General features: G+C 41.2%; 1 protein-coding gene across 5 annotated transcripts in view; it reads right to left on the minus strand.

Moving 5' to 3' along the window:
• cadm1a (cell adhesion molecule 1a) overlaps positions 1-21,538 on the minus strand; it is a 291,106-nt gene that overhangs the window by 12,051 nt on the left and 257,517 nt on the right. For 2 of the 5 annotated variants that reach the window (XM_061752057.1, XM_061752061.1), the window contains exons 8-10: positions 20,964-21,136; positions 14,524-14,619; positions 8,135-8,167 (exon numbers count right to left, since the gene is read on the minus strand). In XM_061752057.1, the coding sequence (XP_061608041.1) occupies positions 8,135-8,167; positions 14,524-14,619; positions 20,964-21,136 (302 nt within the window). The remainder of the gene's footprint in view (positions 1-8,134; positions 8,168-14,523; positions 14,620-20,963; positions 21,137-21,538) is intronic. The other 3 variants (XM_061752059.1, XM_061752058.1, XM_061752060.1) reach the window with 3 other exon arrangements.

The raw sequence follows: 21,538 nt of genomic DNA on the forward strand, positions 1-21,538 counted from the left end.
AAAGTAAGGCATTGAGGACGTCCTCAATGAAGTTGGCCGCCACTGCTCTCTGCATGTTGATAGTAACACTACAGGGAGGCTGTGTTTATTCTGGTGCCTGGCGAAATGACATTAGGGGCTTTGCGTTAACACGCGTGCCCGGCAGACACTTGCTGTGGCCGGGTACGGGAAGTGTGCCCACCTCCTTAAATGAAAGGGCAAACAAACAAACAAACATCCATCCATCCATTTTCTGAGCCGCCTCTCCGCACTAGGGTCGCGGGCGTGCTGGAGGCTATCCCAGCTATCATCGGGCAGGAGGCGGGGTACACCCTGAACTGGTTGCCAGCCAATCGCACGGCACATATAAACAAACAACCATTTGCACTCACATTCACACCTACGGGCAATTTAGAGTTGGCAATTAACCTACCATGCATGTTTTTGGGATGTGGGAGGAAACCAGAGTGCCCGGACAAAACCCACGCAGGCACGGGGAGAACATGCAAACTCCACACAGGCGGGGCAGACGCTCTAACCAGTCGTCCACCGTGCCGCCAACAAACAAACAAATAAAAAAAAAAGACTTAATCGTAGCATTTGAATGTGTTCGGCAAACAGCCTGTGGCAAGAGTCTGCGCTGGACCAGTTGGATGAACACTTTTTATTAACTTTTCATGCCCTTTCCCCCCCCCCCCACCTATTTGTATGAAACAACAACTGAAAAGACAATTTCTCACCTTGAACCTAAACTTTGTTACAACTGCAACCAAGAAAACTAACGAATACTTGTGTTACACCTGCTGCGGACAACAACACTGCCAAACTTATATCAAATAAGCAGCAGTTTGGCAGTGAACAATTCTTCTGAAAAGAGGCTTCAAGCTGCTTGTTCCCACTCCCAGTTGAAGTTTAGTGTCAAATGAAACATGAAATAAAGAGAATTAAACTTGTGTATTTAAACCGACCACATACTGTAGTTTTGTCCGCTTAGCTTAATGCTACCAAACAATGCAAAACGCCACAAAAGGGTTGAAGAACAGCATCGTGTTGCGGTGTTATAACCCGTATAGCAACAGACATTTGAACACGAACGTCGGAGTCACACAGGCATATATTCTTTATCCTCTGTGAAGAAGGAATAATATTACTCTGGCTTACTGACAAGATGTGACCGTCGCCAAGTATAGTATATCTGTATCACCCCTGCATAGATATTGAATTTTACGTTTGATGGGTGAGCAGGAACATCAGAGACCCAACTATTTCTATACAAGCCACTATAATAAACAGTAGTTTCCTAGAATATCTCCCCTTTAACATGAATAACTAGGGCTGCAACTAATGATTAGTTTGATAATCGATTCATCTGTCAATTATATTTTTCGATTAATCGATGAGTTGGATAAATAACATTTTTAAATGAATTTTATTTTATTAAATTTATTATTACATTTATTTAAAAACTGAATATTCTTTCAAATTGACAGTCCATAAAATTCACAAACATATATTGATATGATTCAACTACTGGTTGGGTCCGTTACGGCAAAAATGTTGATCATTGTTTTCCAAAGTAAAAGCAGAGACTTATTTTGATTAAACACCAAGATAATCAGTCTGCTTTCACGGAGGACTACAGAAATAAGAGAATATTTAGTCTTGAGAGGCTGAAATTCAGATTTGATAATTTGAAGTTAAACAAGGTCTGTAAACGATTAACCAATTATCAAAATAGTTGTCGATTAATCGATTAATTGTGGCATGTCTACTAAATAACGTTTGCTTTGTCGCCAATAACAATGCATGAAAACATCTGCCGCCAGCATCAAGGCATCTTTTCACCCCCCCCTCCCATCACGCACCGCAACTGGCAAACAGGACGCCGATCCGATGATAAATGAGCTCCGTTATTCGCGCACAGGACAGCGGCTCCAAGTAATTTCCGAGGTAATACGGCTTACTGGAGCATTACACGCCACCTGAGAGGAAGGAGGTGCGTAATGCCTCAGAAATTAGGTTTTCGGGAAGTCGGCTGTAAACAAGCGAGAATCACGATAGGAGTCTATTATTAGAGTCCCTACGATTTGTCGCGTACGAAGATAAAAAAGCTTGGCTTGATTATTGACACATCACAACACAAAACGCTTTTGTGTAATACATCGTCATATACAATACAGGTATTTACTCATACAGTGGGTTGGGGGTATTTAATCAACTGAAAAGTGGACCAGGTAATAGGGAGAGGCCTTTATTTGGACAGATATTTGTTTAAAAAAAATAAATAAATAAATAAAAAAAACAAGGTTATAGTTGAATAGAATAAAATATCGTCACTGTCTAATAGATTTTTTTTTTTTCTTGTTAATGTTTCCAAAATGAATATAAGCACCGAACCTATCAAACAAAAGAGTAAACGGTCTTCTTTCAGTAACTAGTTTCATTTATTAGTTACTCCCTGACACTGAATATAGGCAATTAGAAACTTTTGGGGGAAGGTTCACTGTAAATTTAATATAAACTAGAACCTTTCTTGCACAGTTAAATACAACTATGGTTTTGAATGTCATTGGCGAGATGATGCATAGATTATTGTTTTACGATTTGTGGCGCAATGACTCGTCGGGAGCGGTTTTTTTTTCCCCAAAGCACCTTCGGCGGCGCGCTAACAGTTGGCGAGAGCGCCTGCAGGTGTCTCGTTTGCAGCAGGTTGCAGAAGCGGGCCGACAGATGGGCATGATTGACAACCACGGCGGACGGCAAACTCATTAGCATCTGCTCGGCGAAATGATAAAAAGGGACGATTGGCACAAAACAAAACAATAATCCTGATTTGTATGCAGCATTTGAAAAACTTACTGTCAACTATTAGTGTGATATTTTTTTTAGCCAAGTATGACGGGAGAAGATGTCAGCAAAAAAGGGTTAATTCTGCCATGGTGTTTTGCTTTTTCTTTGGCTTTTTTTTGGGACACTGATCAATAAAAGAAGTAAACAACGGCGTAAAGACATGCTAAGATTTATTTTTATTTATCTGTCCCCACTCCCCCCCAAAAAAATTTAAGTTATTGATTAAATTCATTTAATATTGACTGGGCTTGTCTTCTGTGAACACTTGTATGGCAGTAAAGAACGTAAAACAAATACTAAGAATCACCATTACATTGTGCTTTTTTTATTCTAACTTCTTTGTACACTTGTATGACAGTAAAAATGTTGAAAAAATAAAAAAAAAGTTTTATAAAAAAAAGTCGCCATTTTTAACTTTGTTTTTCATTGTTAAAATTCCTATTTCTTTTTCTTCATGTTTTAAAAATATGAACAGTGGTTAACTTCTTTCTTTCCCCACTTGTATGACACGAAAAACATACCAAAATTATTATTATAATTTTTTTTTCAAATTAAGTGAGTTTCTTGCAAAGTTAACTTTTTTTTCTTTTAAAAAAAAAAAAAAAAAAGGGATGTTAAATAAAGGTATGGAAACACCCGCTTTGTCACCTGTCATCCTCATGTGAGTGCCAAACTCATTAATGCAGCAAACGGCTCATCATCTGAAGGCGAGAGTGGCTTTTGCGCGGGGGGAAAAGCGCTGTCGACTCATCTTAAACGGGGGAACGCGGGGGCTCCCGCGCGAAGAAAAACTTTCACAAGTGACAAAATGGCACCTCATCGTTTTCACCTTTTTTATCTTTTCTTGAAAAGGCTGCAAACTTATCTCGTTGCTGTGAGTTAGTCGCTGGAGTTACGCTGCCAAAAACTTCTTTACATTGTGCTGGAACTCCACAGTGAAAATTATTTACATGAAAAAAAAAAACTCATGACATTATGATATGACTTTTTTTTTTTTTTTTTTTGCACAATTTATGTGCAGATTGAAGTTAAAGCTATATGAGATATGTCATTGGACTGTGGTAAGACCATAAGCTGAAATAGTAATTTGTACTACAGTATTACATTTAAAAAAATCATATACCGTATTTTCACGACCATAAGGCGCACTTAAAAGTCGGAAATCTTTTCCAAAATGGACGGAGCGCCTTATAATGTGTGCACCGAGTTCCAAAATCGATAAATGTTGTGTGATGAGCGCGCCGCTTGACTGACTGGGAGCATTTCCTGCCGACACGCTGCTTATACAGAGGAAAAGCGGACATGGCTGAGGATAGCAAGCGGACGTAAAGGGGGAAGGGTGCGCGTGAAGGAGGACGCTAAAGGCACGCCCCCAGTAGCGGTCAAGCCAGCCTCCACTCGCAAAGTAGCAATCAAGCCAGCCGCTCCTAATTTTGTTCATACTAGGCATTACGGTAGTAAGTCGCCAACTCGCGGCGAAAGCCACCTTCAAAATAAAAGCTTCCCAATAGTACGCACGTCAATGATCTTCGGGTAAGGAATGCAACCTGCAAGGTTAATTTGAATCTTGAGATGCATTCAAAATTGTAGTTTATTAGTTTTCAGAGACTTTTATTTTGAAATACAATATCAGATCTTCATCAAACCTCTTTTAGTGGAGTCCTTGGTGGTCTGTCACACAGATCTGGAGTTGTCTTGCGATACCAAGGGGATTATTTTAGGGTGGCTTTAGCTCAGTAGGTAGAACAGGTTCGAATACCTGCTACGACTGTCCATCCGCATGTCGAAGTGTCCTTGGGCAAGACACTGAACCCTAATTTGCTCCCAGTGGGCCTGGCAGCGCCTCGCATTGGCAGCAGTCGCCCATTGGTTTATGAATGTGAGGCTTTGTAAAGCGCTTTGGGCACTGCGATGATGTAGATAAAGTGCTATATAAGTGCATTCCATTTTCCATTTAGATATCAAATAAACTACATTTTTTTAAATGTATCTCAACATTCAAATTAACTTTGCTGGTGGCATTCCTTAACCAAGGAGCACTGACGTCCGTCTTATTGGGAAGCTTTTATTTTGAAGGTGGCTCTCGCCGCGAGTTGGCGACCTATCTCCGTAATGCCTCGTATGAACAAAATTAGGGGCGGCTGGCTTGACTGCTACTTTACGAGTGGAGGCTGGCTTGACCGCGGTCGAAAACGGCACCGACGAAGAGACACGCGTACGAAGCACAGTTTAAACTGCAAGCTATCAGTTACGCGGTGGAACATGGGAATCGAGCAGCCGCGACAGAATTCAAGATTAACGAATCCATGGTTCGCAAGTGGAGGAAGCAGGAAAACGAGCTTCGCCAAGTCAAGAAGACGAAGCTGAGTTTCCGTGGAAAAAAACAAGGCGAGGTGGCCAGAGTTGCAAGACCAACTCCAGCAATGGATTAATGAACTCCAACCGCTGGACATCGGTGTAAACAGGGCGTTCAAAGTGAAGTTGCGAGCGGCGTGGGAGCCATGGATGACAGATGGCGAACACAGCTTTACTAAGACTAGGAGGCCGCGCCGGGCGAGTTACGCCACAATTTGTGAAGGGATCGTGGATGCTTGGGCTAACGTGTCTGCTTGCACTGTTGTTCGAGCTTTCGTAAAAGCCGGCATCATTTCTGAGGAGACGCACGGCAACGAGACCGACTCGAACCTGCCGTGTTCGATGGAGAACTTGCCCGGCTGTTCATTTCGGATACAGAACATGAGGACTTTGATGGATTTGTGGATGAGGATTGATAACAAAAAATAACGTGAGTACATTGTTAAATACTTCAATAAAGTACAACCGAACTCAGTTTTTGAAAACATTGTTTTAGCGTGCATGCATGCATGCTACCGTATGTTTTAAGCTAGCGTATGTTTAATCATTCCCAATAATACGGTGCGCCTTATGTACGTGTTCAATACAGAAATAGACCACGTAACTGAGACTGCGCCTTTTAATGCGGTGCGTCCTATGGTCGTGAAAATACGGTAATGAAATACAATGGACGAAAAGGATATAACACAAAATGAGACAGTGGCGACAGAGACTCTCAACGCTTCGCTTTTTCAGCCACATGTACTTAATAAATTATGAATATACTTTAGTATGATTATAAAACATAAAATACAGTTTTGTGAAAAAGTATTTTGACTCCCTCCTCCTCCTCAATTTCTTTTTGTGCAGTACTAACTAACTAACTTTTTCAAAGAGTCCAGCGGCCGTTCCGACGCGCTCTCTCCCGACTCTGGCGTTTTCATACTTTGCAGCACCGCTCAATTCTTCCGGCTACTTTCTCCCGCTTGCTGACAGCTGTGTTGACAGGCTTGCAGCCCCCCCTGCCTCCCCCCGCCACCACCATACCGGCCGACCCTTCCAGATGTGCTCACCTCTCCAGACAGGAAATTAATCGCGTCGGAGCTCACACCCGCCGCGAACGTGCCCTTTGTTTAAGAGTGAGGAGATCAAAGCAGAGAGCCTCAAACGCCATCTAACGTTTGAGGACACACGGATAGAAATGGCCAAAATAAACACCAATGCTAATGTTAGCGTCCTCAGATCTGTGGCAGTATTATACTCCATAGTCTCCACATAATTGTATCATGGGGATACTCAGCTAAAAAAAAGGCCGTAAACACTAACGATAATTTTATCAGGGTCTGCGGCAGTGTTATACTCCGTAGTCTCCACTTTCCTGCAGTGCTGTGTTTTCTTGGTGCCCGCAATCTCCTCTTGGATAAAAGTACTATACTCCAGTCTAAGATTTTGCTGCGCCGTTATAACATTTGAGGATACACAGATAGAAATTACCTAAACAAACATACCTGCTAACGTTATTGTAGCTGGTTCTGCAGCAACATCATACTCCACAATCTCAATTTTGCTGTGCCACTTCAACATTTGAGGAAAGACAGCTCAAAATGACTAAATTAAACACCAATGCTAACGTTATTGTATCCGTTCTGTGGTAGTATTATACTCCACAGTCTCCACTTTCCTGCAGCGCGCTCTTTTCTTACTGTCCGCAGCCTCCTCTTGGATAAAAAAATGTGTCTCCACTTTTCCGCGCCATTACAATTTTTGAGGATACACACATAGAAATGCTTATAGCAGCATCTCTGGTTCTGTGGCAGTATTACATTCCACAGTCTCCACTTTCCTGCAGCGCTCTGTTTTCTTTCTACCCTTAGTCTCCTCTTGGACAAAAGTATTATACTCCACAGTCTCTACTTCGCTATGCCATTGTAACATTGCGATTCGAGGATACACATCTACAAATGACACGCAAATAAACACATGCTAACGTTATCGTATGAAGTTATGCAGCAGTACTTTACTCCACACTCTCCTCTTGGGTAAAACGTGTTGCATTCAATGGGGTTATTTTTTTATTATTTTTTTTTCTCCACTTGCCCACGGGGCTATTTTAAAGCAGAAAGCTCGACACTTCTGTCCCTTTCTGCCTGCTCCCTCCCACCGCCAGGACATGGACAATCGGGCCGTTCCGTGTCAGCTGCCTTGTTGCTTAAATCACAACAAGCTGGGCATCGCCATGGCAACAAGATTTCCGGAGGCTTTGAGGCCAGCACCGCTCTGACGCGGTGTCAGTCTTCGGTGCAAACGCGTGACACGCCGAGGTGATTCATTGGCTTAATGAAAGCTCAAAATAACAAATGCAGGAAATTAGACTGAAGTCAGGTGTTTTATTCAATTTGGTGTTTAAACTATTTCAGCCTTAAATATATACATCTAATATGAATTACATTTGCAAATTTTATTTGGAACTTATACTTTATTGCTGAAAAAAAAACCTTTTTTTTGTTCTGAGGCCAAAGCAGTAAAAGTATTAATCTGGCGTCATCTTGTTTTCTTTTTTTTTTGTAATTCTTTGATGGTGTTTTTTTTCTTCCGTGTTTGAATGCACCTCGTGCGAGGCGATCAGTCCAATTCAAAGTAAAAGTTTGTTTATGCTTCTCTCCCGATGCTGCTCCACCGATTTTCACTGTATAGTTGGTTGATTTGAACCCCTTTGAGTTTATAAAGTATGAGAGTGGACTCGGGCAATAAAGTGCTGGGTTTTACTACTGGGCATTGGCGCGGCAGTATATACTGCAGAGGGGGGGGGGGGGAGTTTTAAATTGTGAAGAAAAAAAAAAAAAATGAGGAGCAGGGATACAGGCCCAGTTATTTGCACGGTGACACAATTTTAATAAACATGCTGCAAATGCAGGAGGAAACAAAAAAAAACGAATAAATAAAAAAATAATAAGAAAGTAGATATACCAACCATGAGCTGCAGGTTCAGTGCTGGGCGCAGTGTCTGAGCGAGCACACAAGGAGAGGACATGGTGGAGGAAGAGGAGGAGGAAGAGGGAGGTGCGCAACAGGAGAAACGGCATGCAAATAAAGGAGAAACGGGGAAGGAGGGAAGGGAGGGGAAGAAAACAAATAACAGCCATAAGCAAGCATTCTGAACACTAGAACATACGACAAAAAAGACGACAGGCTAAAGGGAAATCAATGACAACCAAAAGGCTGCGCAGCAATACACACGCACACGCAGACACACAAATATTGCGGTCTGACCACTTTTAGCATTCACTTGTAGTTTTTGTGTTATTGACGTGTGGAAATGAGGCGGTTGGCATGAAGTGATGAAAACTTTGGGACCTTTTAAAAAGGGGCCAAAGCGATAAGGGAAGACTCTCTTCATACTTTTATGTACAGTAGTATATATACAGTATATACTGTATGCCTAAAAGTTGAAGGAACCTAAAAATAAACGGGCATTTTTCTTTTAGCTGAAAAATTGCACTTGCTCGTCGGGAAGTCGACTAATAGACAATTATTTTCATGAATCAATCAATAAATAAAATAATCATGAATAATAGCCATTTTGAATCAATTACAAATTACATGAATAAAAACATAAATTGAACAAATAAAATATACAATTCCACCCAAAATAGTTCAATAATTTACTTCTATCTACCTACTACGGTCGATTCTAAGTGGCAAATTATTATTGTTATATCTAATGCATTAACCAATTAACTGTGGGATTATAATTGGTGCAACAAAAAGCAATAAAATCAAATATGGGATAAATTAGTAACTAAATATTAAAAATATAATGAACTGTATTTATCTTCATTGGAAGTCACATGGCATAAATGGAAAAAAATACAGTAAACAATATTAAAAAGATGATTAACACGTAACTTTTTTTCCTAGACTGACTAAAATGTTATCATTATTCGATTATCTATTAACCAAATACTGTTATTTCAAAATATTTATAATAGACATGCTCTATTAAAAGTAATATTCAATAAACAAATGAATATTTCATAATACAACAATTGGGACTTTAATTATTGTGATTGACTACAAGGACAATTGAATTGAATTCAATATTTTTATTTAAATGTGACTTAATAATCAAATGTTCATAAAACATTCACTGTATTCATTAGAATTGTCTCCCCCATATAAATGTCAAGAGTTTATATATCTTAAACATGAAATATGAACTACAAATAACATCTGAACTGATGACTTCAAGTAGCACTTTGTTTCGCCGAATCAATAAATCAACTAATTGATTGTGATGCCCATCTCTGAATGCAAATGCAGAAAAATGACGCGTTATCCAAAAAAATAAATAAATAAATAAATAATAATAATAATCCATAATCCAATGTCAAAATGTAAACTAAAGCATCTGCGACCAGGAAGCAGCATGCAAGTGGGAGTGGACCATGTGGGACGACGCTTCCACTTTCTCCAGTATGTCGACACATTTAACTGGTTTCCACGCTTCCCCGGGAGCCCTTTGCCGTCGCGACACGTGCCGATAACTGCGTGCCAATCATAATTATACTGGCATGAAAGCATTAGGTGGCACCCCATGGTACCCAGAATGTCAACAAGCTGCCGGGCGTCCCCGCTGGCAGGCGACATTACCTCTTAACGTCTGATGGCTTTTCGAAAAGACCTGCCTCCTCTACTTGGCTTTCGCTTTGTGATTTCCTTCCACCTCCCGCCGAGCTCTGCTGATAGAGCTGCGAGTGTCTGGCTTGCCCTCGAGGAGGTCCAGAGGTTTGTTTTGACAGCCTTTACAGGTTTGGGGGCTCTACGGGTATTACGTTGTTGACTAGCTGCAGTTCTGCGACGACTTAACTCCCAAGAACGAATACACTTCTACCATCTGTGAGCTTAGCAACTACCGCTAAACATCTTTTCCATCTATGTCGAAAACCGGGTTCCGATTGGTCAGAACAGATCCCGCCAATAAACAGATGACCACCGAGAACTAATTTACAGCATCTAAATATGGAAGAGTGTTGTTGGTGTATTTTCTGATACAAATACAAAATGTGGAGATACATGCTTTTAGTTGGACTACCATATGTCTATTTTGGGCAAATCCCTAGTTGTTCGTCAAGGTACAAGCGCTGAAATTCACCTGAAAAGGCCAATTCAAACCAAAATGGCTGACTTCCTGTTGATTTTCACGCATAAGTCCTTCATACTCTTTCAGTCGGTATGTCGTGGCTGACATACCGACTGATTTCTGTGTCGATCAGTGAAGCTGGTGTTGGGGGATTCTTTTTCAAACTTTCCAGAGGGCACATTTGAGGGTATGTGTTCGGGACCCTTAAAATACCTACGTCACCAAAACTGGTATGTTTTCAAGCATGTTGAGTCGATCGGTGAAACTGCTGTCAAACTTTCCAGGGGGCGCAACTGAGTGACTTTTGAGGATTCGTGTTCCGGACCCCAAAAAACACCAACATTTTAAACAGGATGGTGGCCATGCCAAACTTGGTGAGTTTTTGAGCATGTTGAGGCGCAAAAAAGGGAATTCCACATGTGGGTGAATTCCATAGTAGGATTTTGTCAAATTACAAGAGCGTGAATTCGCTTGACATTGCTGCTTGAAACCAAAAATGCAGATTTCCTATTGAATTTCGTCGATGTTTCTTTCAAGTCTTACCAAATTTGTATCAATCAAATAAAGTGCTGTCTGGGGCTTACTTTTTGGAACTTTCCAGGGGACCCAATTGAGTGAGATTTGGGTCGTCATGATCTGGAGCGCTAACATACCTACATTTTCATCAGGACGATGGCGATGCCAAAATTGGTGAGTTTTCAAGCATGTTGAGGCCCACAAAAAGGTGATTAATTAGTGGGAAGTCATGGAGTAATGAGGGCCCCAAAAAATGTAAAGACGCATGCTTTTTATTGGACAACTTTTAGATATAATCACAACCGACACACCGTGTAGCTGTAGTTTTAGCGTATCGTGTGTAAAGTGTTGTCTATGCTGATGGTATTTTCTCAATATTGTTAGCGAGGAGCTTCTGGCTTCGCTTTTCTCTCTTTTAAGCTCACGGTGTAAAACATCAATACGAGGAGAAGATGTTATAATTCCGCACAAACAAGTGCTTTCCATTACGGCGCTATACGACAAAGCCCCCCCCCCAAGGTCCCGTATGCCACATGACGGCATATTTGGAGCTCACAATTTACCTTAATCAAATCAGTTAAAGTTGAGTGACTCCAATTTGAAAACGGCTTGCAGAGGGGGGCTGAACTGAGAGAAGAGGGTGTAATCCTTCACATTAGGTTCGCCTTCGATAAAGGGATGAGTGCGAGGCCCCCCCCCCCCCCCACTCATGTCGCCAGATGGTGTTTATGCAATTGAAGACCCTGACAAAGGCAATAGATATTTATTTGCGACTTCCTGACTGCGGCGAATTGGTTCATCAGCCTCGTTTAGGCTCTTCCATCAATTAAGACGCGACGCCGGCTCACCTCCAGATTGTCTGATTTGCATCGGACGCACATTCATAATCTATTTCCTTCAGCCGGCAATTAAAGGCCATTGTTCGCCCCGGCTGGCTGCTAAATAAGGCGATGATTTGTCATATTGTGTCGACGGCGCGGGGGAGAGCGAGGTGAGGTCACGAGAGATCGGACGAGGGATGAATTCCAATGAAGACGAGCCCAAAATATGCTCTGTTCGCAGCGATACCAGGAGTTGAAATTGAAATAAACAGGACTTATAAACATGGATGCACACAATATTGTGGAGCAACCGCATATATTAAAACTTCCATCGCCACACAACCTAATATCATCTTCAATAATGCGTGGTTTTTATTTCATACGGTAACAACTTACACTTTTATTCATTGAGTCAATTGCTCCTCAGTAAGACACAGTTACGTTAGTCATTCTTCGCAGAGGATAAAGAATACAGCATATGCCTGTGAATTCAATCATCACTGTTTCCCATTATGTGTTAGCATTAAGCTATCAAAAAGCAAAGTTATGTACACGTCAAACTCTTATTTTTTTGTTTAGCTTGACTGTAAACTTCAACTGGGAGTGGCATTAAATAGCTTGAAGTCTATTGTTGAAGAATTGTCCACGAGCTACAAAACTGTTGAAGTGAATTGAGTTGAGTTCCCTGCCACCATACAGCGCAGGTTTTTGCTCGCAAGTCAAGGCAAACAGTCGGGCCCGTATCTCGAAGGCGCCGCCGTATTTCACTATTGTGTAGAAATGTAGCATGAAAAGTGGCAGACTGGGTGAATGAATAAATTGGGAGTCGCTCCCGTGAACATAAACGCGCAAGCGCACAACATTGTCAAAGTTGACTGGATGGCTAATTACAGCCTCTGTCCCCATGGGGAGAATGTTCTTCTCTCGCGATGACGCAAATGAGCGCCAAAGCGAAAAAAAAGGGACGTCCAGTGGACACTGGAGCGTTAAGGCCCACGTGTCAGGTCCTGGAGGGTGCGTAAATGGAAATCATTGTCATGACCTAATCGCTTGAGGTAAAGCCACAGCTATAAAAGATGTGTGAAAACAATAATTTTGACATTTCCCGATGTTTTTAAGGCCACCACCCACAAGCCGCACACACAGAGACACACTTAAAGGCCAAGTGTTGGGGTTGTATAGATTTTTAAAGTGCTCCATTTTGTCTGTCTAATGGGAAAGTGATGAGAAAAAAAAAAAAAAAAAAAAAAAAACCCTCAATAGCTCTCTGATAGATTCATTTGGCAGTCTCTGATCTGTGAAGGCCCGCTGTGGCTAAATGAAATCAACTGGCAGAGTGTATTATGGCCATATGAACTCGCTGCTGCTTTCAATCCATACACACAGTAATAATAATAGAATGCCCCTGGTAGTAGCACGTAAGGACAGGACATCTGGCAGAAAGTGTAAATGAGTTTGGCTTCCCACTGAAAACCTTGGCGCTTCGCAGACGTGAGGTCGGTTTCGATCGGATTGATCAATTTGTCAAAATTTCTTCACTTGTTGGGTGGGTGGGCAGCCAATTCAAAGACCCAACATTGCATACCCACAAAGACAATAGTCCTTTTTTTTTTAAACCCCACTTTTGATTGAAATAAAGTGTTTTTTTTTTTTAAATACCGCTGTCTATTTTTTATCTCGATTATTCCCAAGGGAGTTATTAGGCACACGAGAGCAATCATTTGTGAATCTCGCAGTCAATCAGTCCGTCGCTACGAACGAGAGAGTCCGCGCGAGACGCCTCACACTCAGGTGCAATCAATGCCCGTCGCGCAGATTGGCATTCCTTTTAATCCAATCGAACGGCATAATCAAGCACAATGGGCGTGATTCCCGCCGGCCTCGTGAGATTTGTTCCAATCGAGTGAGCTGTCAACGAGGCTTTTGATTGCGCGCCCGACTCGGGCTGATGAAAAAAGTGGCGATATTTTTTCCATCTCGGGGTTTGTACTCACAACGGCCAGGAGTTTGATTTCCAGTGGAATCGTTCAGATTTGGAATCATTTTATTCCACAAAGTTTTAGCTGCAGGCTAAAACAGTCCCCGTTTCAGCCCTTTATTTAACCACTGGCACATATAAAAACATTAAATCACTCAGTTAGTAAGGTGCAAAGGTGATGCCTTAAAAAAAAACAGTTTAATTCATTCTGCTTTCCTCGTTGAACTTAATAGAAAATGCCATCATCCATTCCAGCCTCCCCCTCAAAAATCCCCCCAAAATGCTTGTAATGTGTTTATTGTGTTTGCACTCACTTTATAAAAACATACAGTAATGACATAATTCAATAGAATGTAAAGAAATTAAACCACTTCTTTTTTTAAAAATTTTTTTTTTTACTTCAAGTCAATGGATGTTGTGCTGCTCCTTCTAGTGTATGTGACTTGGCCACTTGATCACCCGACGTGTGTACCTGTACTATAGATGGAGACGGTCTTCAGTAAGTCACAGCGATATTAGTCGTTCCTCGCAGAGGATAAAGATTATGTGAATATATATAAGAATATATATATATATATATCTATATTTGTTGCGCCACCCTTTGTATTCATGTAGCCGTTGTTTAAAGGGTTACCGATGCAACTGGTAACATTTTACACGACGTTTATGATTGATTGAGTCATTGTAGTGCGCATTATTGGTTTTAATGGATTATACTATTCAATTGTTAGATTTTTTGCTGATACTGTATGTCAATTATGTTTACAGTAAATGTTACACTGCCTGTACAACAAAAGGTTTTACTCCGGCGACAGTATCGTTTAAACCACAACTATGACGTTTCCCAACAAACAGAATGCGAGCGGCATCATCCGCAAGCACGCTGCGTGCGGGCGATACTGTACCTTGACTGGCTTCGTGGTGGAGGGAGGAGGAGGAGGAGGTGTTGATGAAGGTGGTGGTGGTGGCAGTGGTGGGTGTGGGGGTGGTGGTGGGAGCATCTGGATGAGAAGACAAATACATGACAAACTCACAGGGGGGCGGATACAAATGAGTGCACGAAAACAAAAATGTGAAAAGTGAGGTTTCGCCGGGCGCGGTTTCGGGGAAAATTCCGAACCCGCCTTCCGAGGTCGCCTCACAGCTTGGTTTTTCTGTCGACTCGCGCAGCAAGACGATGCTTGTTAGGAGTGATTAAACGTCTTAATGAGCGACGTGCGCTGCTGTGTTGACAAGCAAATGTGTCGGCGCATACGAGATGATCAGCAGGAGGAGAAGAAGTAGCGGAGGAAGAGTGAAAGTTGGGGGTGAAGGTTGATGGCATGAGGACCAAATGAGTGGCATTGCATTCAAAGAGGAGGAGAGACTGGGAAAGATCCAATGACAAACATATACCAAACAAGTCACCAGTCAAACTAAGTACCAAAAAACGAGCAGCTTTTTGTGAACAAAGGACTTTGATTTGTATATTGTGTTACAAAAGTTGGTCATTCGAGCAGCTTTTTGTGAACAAGCGACTGATTTGTGTATAGTGTTACGGGTGTTGGTCATATGAGCAGCTTTTTGTAAACAAATGACTTGAAATTGTTTTTTTGCGTTACAGGTGTTGGTCATTCAAGCAATTTTTTGTGAACAAATGACTTTCATCAGGATCTTCTGTGAATGGTGGCAGTCATTCAAGCATCTTTTTGGAAACAAATGCCTTTTTGTGAACAAACAACTTGGAATTTGAATTTCCGCAACCGGTGTCAGTCATTCGAGCATTTGTTTCTGAACAAACGTCTTTTAGTTGTGTATTCTGAAACTGATGTCAGCCTTTCGAGCAGCTTTTTGTGAACAAACAACTTTTGATTTGACTATTGTCAGGCCTTGCAAAAGGTTTTTGATCAAAGGATTTTGTGTCAGGTCTTTTTGTGAACAAAAGAGCTGGATATTCTGGAACAGGAGTCGGACATTGAAGCAGCTTTTTGTGATCAAAAGACCGATTTGTATCTTCATTTACAGGTGTTGGCCATTGGAGCAAATTTTGTGATCGAATGATTTTGTTCTGGATCGTCTGCGACTGGTGTCTGTCATTTAAGCAGCTTTTTGTGAACAAATGACTCGGCTTATGCTGTATTATTATTTTGAAGCTATGTTTTGGATAACTGGTAAATAATTTTCCAGATTAGCTGCGATAAGTCACTTTTTTTTTGTTTTTGGCAGCAATCCTCAACGGTTTCCAACACTGTTATTTTGACTGCCAGTTTGAGGCAAATTGAAAATAATTACCTCCCAAAGATGCACGAAGGAGGTAATAAAGTTAATAAAGGTTATAGCGCCGTGGGTAAATGTCTCAGACGACTGTACCGAGCCTGTTTTTCATATGAAAGCGGCTTGTTTGCCTCAGGGCGGATATGGTTCACGCAGACTGCAAAAATCTGCGATTGTTAGTCTTTAACAACGAGCAAGTTATTCAAATGGGAGGCGCAGCAGTGCGCCCGCAGCCAATGCACGAGCGCAGGCGAAGACCTTCAGGTGAGCCGGACCCCGCTGATGTACGACATGTTTTTAATTCATCGTCAGCTGCATCTTTTAAAAGACAACCTTGACGAAAGAAAAAGATGTTGAGAGAGGAGAATTGGTCCGCTGGGTAGTACGCTGGCAGACAATGCGTCAAACGGAGTCCAGCTCGGGGGCGGTGCTGTCTCATTTGTTTCATCCCATTGTCAAGTGTGCCGGGGCCAGCAGCTGTTTGGGATCATCGGTAGCCCCTTTCACACTGCCTTGATGGAAAATTGCCACACCAGAGTAGAAGCGGTCACTTTCAGACAGAACGCACCTTGTTTATTGAAGAGGGTGGTGCCTATGTAACAAGTGTCAGCAAACGTCCAAATTAGATTGCATAGCTGTTGCAGCTTTACACATTTAGATAATTGATTTCAACGCAAAGGGTGCTGGGTAGTGAGTCTCCTTAAAGGTGCAATTGTGGAATTTGACCGCATGTTGAAAAAAACAGTTCCTTTCGCAGTATTAAAGACAATTAATTATGTGGTGACGATTGTCCAGGTAACAATGACGTGATCGCTCCACAATGTTGTGTGTGTTCATCTTTTTGTTCCCGAGAGCTATGCGTCTTATTTGTATCACATTTCATGGATTTTCTACATATTCACGTTTTTTTATTCTGCTTTAAACGGCAGCTTCACTTGACATCAATTGTTATAAAGTGGTCCCAGTCTTAAACATGCCAGAAATGCGACAGATTGAGTATTTCCATCCATTCATTTGGATGGAAATTTGGACACATTTTGTGTGTCCTCATTATGGGTGAGCGGGAGCCAATCCCAGCTGACTTTGGGCGAGAAACACTGGTTACACTCTGGACAGGTCGCCAGCCAGTCGCAGGGCACATTACCACTACGCCAAATTCATTTTGACAGTAATTATGTAACTAATGAGGATTTCAGACCGGCTATTTGAAACGAAAGCGGCCCTCGAGAGACGCTGGGGCACCATTCCCGAGTGTTTTTAAATGGAGGAGAAATGTAAAGCAGTCGAATAAGTAAGACTCGGGAGACAGAGGAGGCGGCGTTGGAGGAAAACTCAGTGATTGGCCGCCTGTAAACAAGCCGAGACCCTTTGGCTCCCGCTCGCGCTCGACCGCGAGAGGGAAAAGCGTAATGGTTGTGTTTTCTCACCCCTGCGAAGTTAGGGCCATTGGGAGAGACCCCCCGAGCAATACCTGACGCATTCTTTTCGCCCGTTAACGTTGTTAGTGTCAGCCCGTCTTAAGGCGCTCTCCATCACGTGGGGGGTCACAATAGGCTGGAATCCGACGACGTATTGTGGGGGGAATCTGGGGGCGGCCGCATTTGTTCTGTCTGGGACGGAGGTGGCGGGCGCACTTTATCATTGAGTTACACGGCCACAATACACAGTGTTGTGGTGATATTGCAGCTCCTATGCAACAAACGGTGAGAGATCGGGGCACGCTACAGAGAATATGAAACAAAAAACTGTTTGAGTATCCTGGTGAAAATGTGGATAGTGGTTCTAGATATAAGCTGTCAAAATATGTGCATGTTTTTACATTTTTTTTATTGAACCAATGTATATCACATCATCTTAATATATTTCATGGTCCACTCTTCAACAACAAAGGCTTTGAAGCAATCCAAAAAATAATCACATACTGTGATTTCCCCCCCCCCCCAGTGGAAAGGTCTCACATAAAAAAATTACCATTCAAAGATCGCATAAAACTGCTGAACACCAAACCAACGAAGTGCAGGAACTCATTTTGTGCATTTTTTCCACAAAAATCAACTCACTCAAAATATTTATTTCAATTTTATTTCAAATGTATTTATTATACTATGTTTGTCCTGAATGTCATTTCAAATCCCCAAATTATTAGGCCGACTCAGGAGCCCGTCTTGCAGCTTGTCCAAGCCACCATATGCGTTTGCAAGACCATTAACAGCGTTAAATATGTCTGTGTTTTTGGAGGAACCAAATTTTAGTAACTCCTCATGCACTTAAAACAAACTATCAACGGTTCTTGTGAAGGAAAACAAACAAACAAACAAAAAAAGTACTGTTGTTTGTGTACTTTTGATTTGAGAGCTTGGCAGCTTCAGTATACTTCTCGCATTCACTTGAACTCCTCAGTTCTGTTGTAAGCTAAGCTAAGCGCTACTTTTATGAAGGCCAGAAAGCAATCATGGCCTACAACATCTCTGAGCAAATCTCTGTTTGCCCTCTAGTGGTGAATGGTGCTACTATAACTTAAAACTGATCAGGTATATAGTAAATTGTGTTCCTAATTTCCTGCCCTCAAAAAAAATATGTATTTTTTTCTCAGAAATTGTATCAAGGTGCTACTCAGAGTGTGGGCTGTGGGACACTAGGTGCCCATACCCGATATAGATTGTAGGGCTGTGTAGCTCCATCGATGAGGCTGATATAATACATAGCTCGATACACTGGCAACGACACGATGTGTACAGGAGAAAACTACCCCTAACGTGATACAATTCACTCCAATTACAATACAATGCATCTATGATCCGTATTAAGCTAGTCAAACTGGATTCACTCCAGTATGATACAATTCACTCCAATTACGTTATGATACATTGTCATGAATAAAGCTACTCCCAAAGCGATGAGTCACTCCAGTGATGAAACGACGTGATTCACTACAATTACGATGTGATACGATTCACTGAAATTACGAAATGACGTGACGCACTCGAGTTACGACATGATACGATTCGCTCCAATTACGATACAAAATATTCCTGACACATATAAGGCTGCTCCCGATGCAACACAATTCACTCCAGTTTCGATATGACACATGCACGATATTTATGAAGCTACTACTGATGCGATATGATTCAATTAGTATATAATGTGATTTGCTCCAATTACAATACGATTAATGATATATAGAACGCTACTCCCGATGGAATGTAATTCACTCTAATTACGATATAGTCACAATATGTACAATGCTACTACTGATGAGATACGATTCACGCAATTATGATACGACTCTATTCACTCCAATTACAATGCGATACGATTAACTCCAATTACGATGCAATATGATACAATTAAAATTACAGTGCTGTACAATACAATTCATTCCAATTTGGATGCAACTTCCTCCAATTCTGATGCAAATTATTTAACATAATGCATAGCATACTGTATAGTTTCGTGCCATTTAGTACTGTACAAACAACTTTCTTTCATTGTTCTGTTTTTTATTTCTGTTGACACTTCATTCTGTACTTCTTATGTTCACAAATGTGCAAAATTTGGCCCAGAATTATGAGAGCCTTGATGAGATTTGGCAGCTGACAACACGGAGATGATTTGAGATGCAACAGAGAATGAAATAATTGTAAATGACATTTGTCGGCCACAAATTTCTAAATAATCAGACGAGTTTGTTTTTTACTGATTGTAATGACGTTTGAGGCGTAGCATCGCATTTTTTTAATCTCATATTATAATGCAGTTTTTCCCTAAATTGGGCCGTCGCATCGAAGACCAGGTCTTTTTTTTTTTATTCACATTGTGTATTTTACTGTATGCACCATTAATGGAATACAGGAACCACAGCGATTAAGACGCAATGCTATACAGGCAACACCGTGCTCTGCTGTTTCATCGAGCTCCTCATTAGCACGACTCGCCGCGTTGTAAACAAAACCTATTCAGTCGGTGCCCATCAGGTACCGAGCGTCTCCTTACTCCCTCTCGCAATGAGAAAAGAAGAAGGAAGAAAAAAAGAAAAGAAAAAGAAAAATCTTTTCACTCTTCCAATTGTCTAGGACAATAGAGAGAAAATTATTTATCTGTGGAAGGTGAGATTGAAGTCATTTAGCATGGAAGAGTGAGCACATTAGAGCGTAATGCTATGCCTGAGGAGGGGAGGGGTGGTGAGGGGTCTTGATGTTGTTGGTCCTAACGCTGTGAAAATGTGCTATGATAACGTGGCAATGAGGATGAGAGAACTGCACAGAGAAGAAGAACAGGAAGAAATCAAGAAATGAAAGGTTATTCAGGGGTTGACCTCGTTTGGACTTTAGCTTGATGAAGACGTGGATCTGACTCGTACGTGGGAATGCTGAGAGATGCCGTTTCACTCAACCGGACGACAGTAGAAACGAACTGTGACTGTTTGCTCGATAATTAGGGTCGCTAATGTCCGGGTTCAAAGTTGAAAACTTTCCTTGGGAATTAATGGGAAAAAAATGGGAAGAAACGAAATTAAGAGCCTGATTACCTCCAGAACTGTTCAATCAAGAAATCAGAAGTCTGTTTATGACAAAAACAAAATGTTTTTATTTACGCTTGAATATGACACCTTCCTGACAGGAAAATGTACAATTTGGAAAACAGTGTTTCCTTGCTAAATCGCAGTTCGCCTATTGCGGATTGAGTGCATTGCAGATTTTTTTTCATATTCATATAGCGCATAATTCGTCATATTGTTGGATTTTGAGCGTACGCTGTAATTTATTTGGAGGGTAAAACAAAAGCTTCCTAGCCTAAAACAAAACTTACAATTTTTTTTTAAATAAATATTAAAATTCAAATTACAATGAATAATAAAATATGCGGATTTCACCTATTGCGCGGCGGAATCTAACCTCCGTCATAAACGAGGGATGACTCCTCCCAAAATTGGCCAACTTAAATTCCCATGGAAATTTAGCAGAGATTCTCCACCCCTTTGCAACCCTACGTGTGATGCACGATCGCAATCCACGAAAACAACGCTCGTCTCCCGACATTCACACAAAAAGTATTTAAGGATGTTTTTTTTTTTTTTGGGTGGGCATACCGTAGACGTAGAGGATGTAGTCGTCGTAAGCTTCCCCCAAGGAGTTGGCCGCCACGCAGCGGTACGTTCCGTTGTAGGACTTGTTGAGGTTTTCGATGTAAAGGTCTGCGCCAGTGATGACGGCGTGGGACGGCACGTCGTCGTCCACCTTCACCCAGTTGATCCGCTGTGGCCTGAAAAAGTGGAGAAACGGTCAGACGGTGACATCACCACACTTCAAAAACTAAAAAAAAAAACTAACCAGGATTGAATATTTCAAATCAAGGCAAAATAGAAAATAAAGAATAATAATAAAAATAAGATATAACTTCTTACCAGTCAGTTTTTTTTAAATAATTTTTGGTAAGCAAGCATTTTTTTCCCCCCTTAAAAATCTTAGAGTATATCTTATTGAGATTGTATGTCTAGCAATGAGTACGTTTAGCTTAATGTAAGAAATATAATTCCATAGATGTAGGTGGAATAAATACAATAATACATTTTGAGGGTAGTTATGTTTATATGAATTATTATTTTTTTTTTTTACAATATTATTTTTGCTTAAATTAACATATTCCTCATTTCATGACTTTTTT

The sequence above is a fragment of the Phyllopteryx taeniolatus genome, chromosome 17, assembly GCF_024500385.1.
Source record: "Phyllopteryx taeniolatus isolate TA_2022b chromosome 17, UOR_Ptae_1.2, whole genome shotgun sequence".
In the NCBI taxonomy this organism is placed as follows: Eukaryota; Metazoa; Chordata; class Actinopteri; order Syngnathiformes; family Syngnathidae; genus Phyllopteryx; species Phyllopteryx taeniolatus.